Source organism: Pteropus vampyrus, unplaced genomic scaffold, assembly GCF_000151845.1.
Source record: "Pteropus vampyrus isolate Shadow unplaced genomic scaffold, Pvam_2.0 Scaffold336, whole genome shotgun sequence".
Lineage (NCBI taxonomy): Eukaryota > Metazoa > Chordata > Mammalia > Chiroptera > Pteropodidae > Pteropus > Pteropus vampyrus.
Window position 1 is genome coordinate 642,502 of NW_011889117.1, and position 6,998 is coordinate 649,499.

At 36.2% G+C, this 6,998-nt stretch overlaps 1 protein-coding gene across 1 annotated transcript in view; it reads right to left on the minus strand.

The window, feature by feature from the left end:
* Positions 1-6,998, minus strand: part of CDK5RAP1 (CDK5 regulatory subunit associated protein 1) — a 29,358-nt gene that overhangs the window by 6,551 nt on the left and 15,809 nt on the right. The window contains exon 6 of the mRNA XM_023522231.1: positions 4,876-5,025. Within this exon, the coding sequence (XP_023377999.1) occupies positions 4,876-5,025 (150 nt within the window). The remainder of the gene's footprint in view (positions 1-4,875; positions 5,026-6,998) is intronic.

A 6,998-nucleotide genomic window follows, 5' to 3' on the forward strand; every position in this document is an offset into this window, starting at 1 on the left:
CCAAACGCAATCAAGGTCAACTACAACAGGAGAGCACACACAATCCACACAAGGGACACTCCTATACCACCCAGCTCAGGTGGCCAAGGAGACTGTGGCACTGGGCACCATAGGACACCTACTATATAAGGCCACCCTGCCAAGACTAGGAGATGAAGTGTAGCAGCCTGATCCTACCTGACTATTTCCTGCTCGAATGAGTTAGTTCCTGACTGCACCACGCCTCCATCCCAGGACTCTCCAGCTGATGCAGCAGTCCAAAACAGTCCGAAAACCTGCTTAAACGATTAAGCCACTTTCCTTATAGTTTGGCAGCCAATCAGTGTTCTCCTTAAGCTCTCCTTCCTTATATGGAATATCTATAGCTGTGTAGGAATGCAAAAGTACAAGATTGTATAAAACTGCCCTCCATGTTACAATTGGGGCTCAACCTTTGGATAAGAATCCAATGAGCTGGTGCCGGCATTAATAAACGCTGCTTCCTGCTTATAGCCTTGGTGTCCCATCTCTCTGTTCGAGAATCCTGCAACAGCAGCAGATCTACCTAACACATAAAAACAAACACAGGGAGGCAGCCAAATGAGGAGACGAGGAAACATGTCTCAAATGAAAGAATAGGACCAAACTCCAGAAAAAGAACTAAATAAAATGAAGGCAAGCAAACTACCAGATACAGAGTTCAAATCACTGGTTTATAAGGATGCTCAATGAACTTAGGGGAAGACTAGATTAACTCAGTGATAATTTACATGAAGAGATAGAAACCATAAAAAAAAGAACCAGTCAGAAATAAAGAATACAAAGAATACAATAACTGAAATAAAGAATACATTAGATGGAATCAACAGCAGATTAGATGAAGCAAAGGATGAAATCAGTGATTTGGAAGACAAGATAGTAGAAAACATCTAATTAGAACAGCAAAAAGAAAACATCTAATTAGAACAGCAAAAAGAAAACATCTAATTAGAACAGCAAAAAGAAAACATCTAATTAGAACAGCAAAAAGAAAAAAGAATTTTTAAAAAATGAGGACAGTTGAAGGGACCTCTGGGACAACATAAAGCATAACAATATTCATATCATATGGTACCAGAAGGAGGAGACAGAGAATAAGAGACTGAAAATCTATTTGAAGAAATAATGACTGAAAACTTCCCTAACCTAGCAAAGGAAATAGGCATAGAGTCCAGGAAGCACATAGTACCAAATAGGATAAATCCAAAGAGGCCCAGGAAAAGACATAGCATAATTAAAATGCTGAAGGTTAAAGACAAAGATAGAATCTTAAAAGAAGCAAAAGAAAAGCAGTCAGTTACATACAAGGGAACCCCCATAAGACTGTCAGCTGATTTCTCAACAGAAACTTTGCAGGCCTGAAGAGATTGGCACAAAGGACCTACAACAAAGATTACTCTATCCATCAAGGCTATCATTTAGAATTGAAAGAAAGATAAAGAGCTTCCCAGACAAGAAAAAGCTAAAGAAGTTCATCACCACAAAACCAATATTACAAGAAATGTTAAAAGGACTTCTCTAAGGAAAAAAAAAGATCAAAAACGTAAATAATAAAATAGCAATCACTATATACCTATCAATAATTACCTTAAATGTAAAATGATTAAATACTCCAATCAAAAGACACAGAGTGGCTGAATGAAAAAAATAAGACCCATACATATGCTGCCTATAAGAGACCACTTGAGATTGAAAGACAAGCACAGACTGAAAGTAAAGGGATAGAAAAGATATTTCATGCAAATGGAAACAAAAATAAAAAAAGCTGGGTAGCATTCTTAAATCAGACCAAACAGACTTTAAAACAAAGGCTATAGAAGAGACAAGGAAGGACATTTCATAACAATAAAGGGATCAATCTAACAATAGGCTATAACCCTTGTAAACATTTATGTGCCCAACACAGGATCACCTAAATCTATAAAGCAAATATTGACAGGCATGAAGGGACAGAATCAGCAATACAGTAATAGTAGGGCACTTTAACACCTCACTAACATCAATGAATAGACCTTCCAGACAAAAAACTCAACAAGGAAAGAGAGACCTTAAGTGACACATTAGATTAGATGGGTTTAACTGATATTTTTAGAGCATTTCCCCAAAAGCAACAGAATATACATTCTTTTCAAGTGCACATGAAACATTTTCCAAGACAGACTACAAAAGAAATCTCAATAAATTTAAGATTGAAATCATATCAAGAGTCTTCTACTACAATGGTATAAAACTAGAAATCAATTACAAAAAAAAACCTCAAAAACACACAAACACATGAGGCTAAATAATGTTACTAAACATGAATGGGCTAGCAAAGAGATCAAGGCAGAAATCAAAAGATACCTAGTGACAAATGAAAATGAAAGCACAAAGACCCAAAATCTATGGACACAGTGGAAGCAGTCCTAAGAGGGAATATCACAGCAATACAGGCTTACTTCAAGAAACAGAAAAATCTCAAATAAACAATCTAACCTCACACCAAAAGGAACTAGAAAAGTACAGCAAAGAAAGCCCAAACTGAGTAGATGGAAGGAAATAATAAATATCAGAGCAGAAACAAGTCTAAATAGTGTCTAAGAAAATAAATAAATAAAGGTCAGTAAAACCAAGAACTGATTCTTTGAAAAGATAAATAAAATTGATAAACCTTTAACCAGACTCAGAAATAAAAGAGAAGTGACAACTGACACCACAGAGATACAAAGGATTATAAAAAAAATACTATGAAAAATTTTATGCCAACAAACTGTGCAATCTGGAAGAAATAGATAAATTCCTAGTAACATACAATCTTCCAAGACTGAGTCAAGAGGAAATTGAAAATCTGAATAGATCGATAACCATTAATGAAATCAAATCAGTAATCAAAAAACTCCCAACAAACAAAAGTCCTGGACCAGATGGCTTCACAGGTGAATTTTACTAAACACACAAAGAAGAATTAACACCCACCTCTCTCAAACTATTCCAAAAAACTGAAGAGGAGGGAAGGCTCCCTAGTTCATTTTACAAGGCCAACATTACCCTGATTCCAAAACCAAAGACATTACAAAAAAATTACAGGCCAATATCCTTGATGAACATAGAAACAAACAACAAAATATTAGCAAACCGAATTTAGCAAAACATTAAAAAGATCATACACCATGATCAAGTTTATTCCTGGGATGCAAGGTTGGTTCAATATCCACAAATAAATTGACATGATATACCACATAAACAAAATGAAGGATAAAAATCATATAAGCACATCAATAAATGCAAAAAAAGCATTTGACAAAATCCAGCATCCATTTAAGATAAAAACTAAGTGAAAAAAGGGGGAAATAGAGGGAACATACCTCAACTAATAAAGGCTATATATGACAGAGCCACAGCTAACCTCATACTCAACCGTGAAAAGCTAAAAGCAATTTCCTTAAGATGAGGAACAAGACAAGGATGTCTACTTTCTCCACTTTTATTCAACAAATATTGAAGTCCTAGCCACAGCAGTCAGAGAAAAGACATGTACAGATCTCCACAATCACAGCTGATACCCTAAATTACAAAGCATTTAGTGAGGCAAACACCTTTTAGAGTATTTCACCAGCTCAGCATCACCATCCATCGGCCACTGCTAGACCAGATCACAGCAAGAGCGTATATTGATCAGATTCCCTCTCCTAGAAATTTGAATTGGGGCTAAGAGACAAAACTTTGATCTGTGAATAGCTGGAACTATAACATGTAAATGTAAGAACTATAAGATCGCTCTATTCTGTTACACAGATGAAGAAGCAGGAAAAGTTGGTCTGAGGAGGAAGAGACAAGAAAGTCTGAGCCTCGATGGCTTCCCAGGCTGAGTAGAGTCCCTTCCAAACACTTGGCAGTATTCCTGCCCCTGGGCTCCATAAGATATTCCTTAAATTTTGTACCAAAAAAAAAAAACAAAAAACTCATTTTGGCTTAGACTGAATGGTTTGAACAAATTTCTCATTGTTACTCACTACTAGGGAGTCCTAACAAACACAAATACCAGCCAATTGGTGGCTTTGATGCTGCCATATCCTACCACATGGAACAGGACTCTCCTTTCCCAAACCAGGACTAGGAAAGAGTCACAGAAAGGGCCCTGTCTCTCTCCTTCCCCTCCTCTCCACTGACTGCAGCATGTAGTTTCACAAAAGGTTAGGTTCCCAAAATCATCCCTTATTCAATCTACTTAGTGCTCTCTCTAAATGTTAGTTAAGTTCCCAGGCTTGACTACAGAAGCCTAGAGGAACCACAAACTTAATGAAACGCAGTACATTTCTAAGAAAGTGTGATTTTAAAAAAGGATTAAAGACAGACAGTGAAATTGATTCTAAAAATATATATATGCTACTGCTTCCAGAAATAAATGGGGAAATCAAGACATTCTAAGTGTCTAGAGAAAGTTCTCTAAATGGAAAAGAAACAACAAAAGAAAGAATCCTGGAACATCAGGAAGGAAAAAAAAAACATACAATGATATGATTATCTATATAGAAAATTCCAAGGAAACTGCCAAAAAAAAAAAAAAACTCCTAGAACTATTAAGTGAATTCAGCAGTGTCAAAGGACACAAGATGAACATACAAAATTCAATTATTCCTACATAATAGCAATGAACACATGGACACCTGAAATTAAAAACACAACAGCAATTACAACAGAACAGCCAAAAAAAAAGAACCATTCAGAATACTTAGGTGTAACTCTAACAAACATGTACTATATCTGTATGCTGAAAACTACAAAAACAAAAACAAAAAAGATCTAAATAAAGAGATAAATACTGTGTTCTAAAAAACAAAAAATGAACAAAGTATATGTATATACATAAGATCTCACCCCCTCCACCAGCACTAGCTGGGTACAACCCACAGATGTCTTGTTGGCTTTTGTTGCTTCTTCTCGGAAGACAGTGATAAGTTCCTCCAAACGCCTTAATTTTACCTCTTCCGGAACATCATCCTTCAGCCTGTGATATGCCCGTGTCTTCTATTAAAAAAAAAGAGAGAGAGAGAGAAGTCACCAAGGCCCTGTAAAATCCATTCTTGAGACATAGAGGGGGACCATGTTTATTCCACCTGCAAGTTACAGACATATGTACAGAAAATCCAAGCTATGCCATGAAGGTTCTCTAGCTCTGGGAGCCTTCTAAGAGAAAAAGGTAACTATGCAGTAAAGTCACTGTTTTTGTAAGACTTAAATTCAAAATTTAGCACATGAAAATCACAGACTCAAAATTGTTCTTGATATTTTTATAGGATACAAATGTAACCTTTATCCTTATCCTTAAGCTATCCTAAGGATAAAAATTATACTTGTGCATATACAAAATAACTCATGTACCAGGTTACTCAGCCATACAGTTTATAAAGTCACAAGATGCAAAAGCAGCCTAAATGTTTTGTAACTAGGTAACTAGTAAACAAATTATGATTTAGTTACTTAACAGAGTATTACACAGCTGTTAAAAGGAATGAGATAGCTTTATATATACTGATATGATTGCTCTCCAAAATATACTCTTAACAGAAATAAGCAAGGTACAGGTGAACATGTACAATAACTTTGGTGTAGAAAGGGTATAAATATGTTTATAAATACATGAAATATCTCTGGAAGGTTGCAGAAGAAATTGCTAAGAGTGGCTGCCTTCAGGGAAAGAGCTGAAAAACTAGGCATCCTGGGAAGAACTACTTCTCACTACATGATTTTAACCTCTTAAATTTTATACCATTAGCATGTATTACCTAGTTCCACCCCTCAAAAAGGAAACTTTATCCTTGAAAAGCCTTTACATTATCCAAAACCACAGTGTACATATATGTTTATATATTAAATATATCTTTACCTTATGTACATAAGCTCATAATACAGTTTGAGAACCACTGAGTTATACAAAAGTATGGAATGAGAAACCAGTATACCAAAGTCTGGACATTCAAATCAATCCGTCTTTGAGAGAATTACCAAATCCACAGAGGAAAATGGAGAATGGGTAGAGAATCCTAAAACAGAATTCTCTTAGTGGGTTTATTCTACTGCTTTATTATTAACAATTTACCTCTATTGTGCACTTTACGAAGCAGTATTCTATGTGCTTTATACATCTTATTTAATCCTCAAAACAACCTGAAGTTGATACTAATGTTACCCCCATTTCACATGAAGAAATAAAGGACCTTTCCCAAGGTCACATAGTTAATTGAGAGAGGAGCAATTTAAGTGCTTGCCTTCATCTACTAGGCTACTCGATTAAGTCTCTAAAACTTTAACTCTAACCTAGGAATTAAATTCCAAATATGAACACTCATATTCAATGCCCACAGGATATGCTTCCACAACACAATGAAAACCCATTTCCCAAATCTAACATTATAAAGAATTTCTCTTGCATGTTTATGATGTCTATGGAAAAGAAGCAAAGTGGAACCCAACAAACAGCTCCTCTGAAACTTCATCCCTGAAATAATTCTGTAAGAGATATAAATATACAAAATGGCCCACTCATACTGCCTATAGAACACTAGGCAGTGGGCTTTAAAAGGTATAAATTAGCTTGATTGATGGCAGCTGAGTTGATAGTAGATAAAGTCATAGATTCATTCATTCATCAGTTAGCTTTCCTGAATCCATGGGCACAGAGGCGCCTCAGCCTCCAGTCTAAACACAAGGCAAGCTGGCCCCAAGGTGACTGCAGAGATGAGACATGACCCAGGCAATAGATCCCTATCACCAAAAAAATAGCAGCAGACCAGGACTATCCTCTCTCTGCAAGAAATATCCATTACTCCCCCTTTCCTTCCATGTCTCCTTTTGTACTGTTTACCTGGGAATCTGTGTTATAGGGCACACTCTAAAGTGAACATCAGTGAGTTCACTTGGCCTAGAAAAATGGAAACTAAAAATAGATGAAGATGGCTGGGAGGCTGACAAGGGGCCTCTGTAAAACAAATCACATCTGT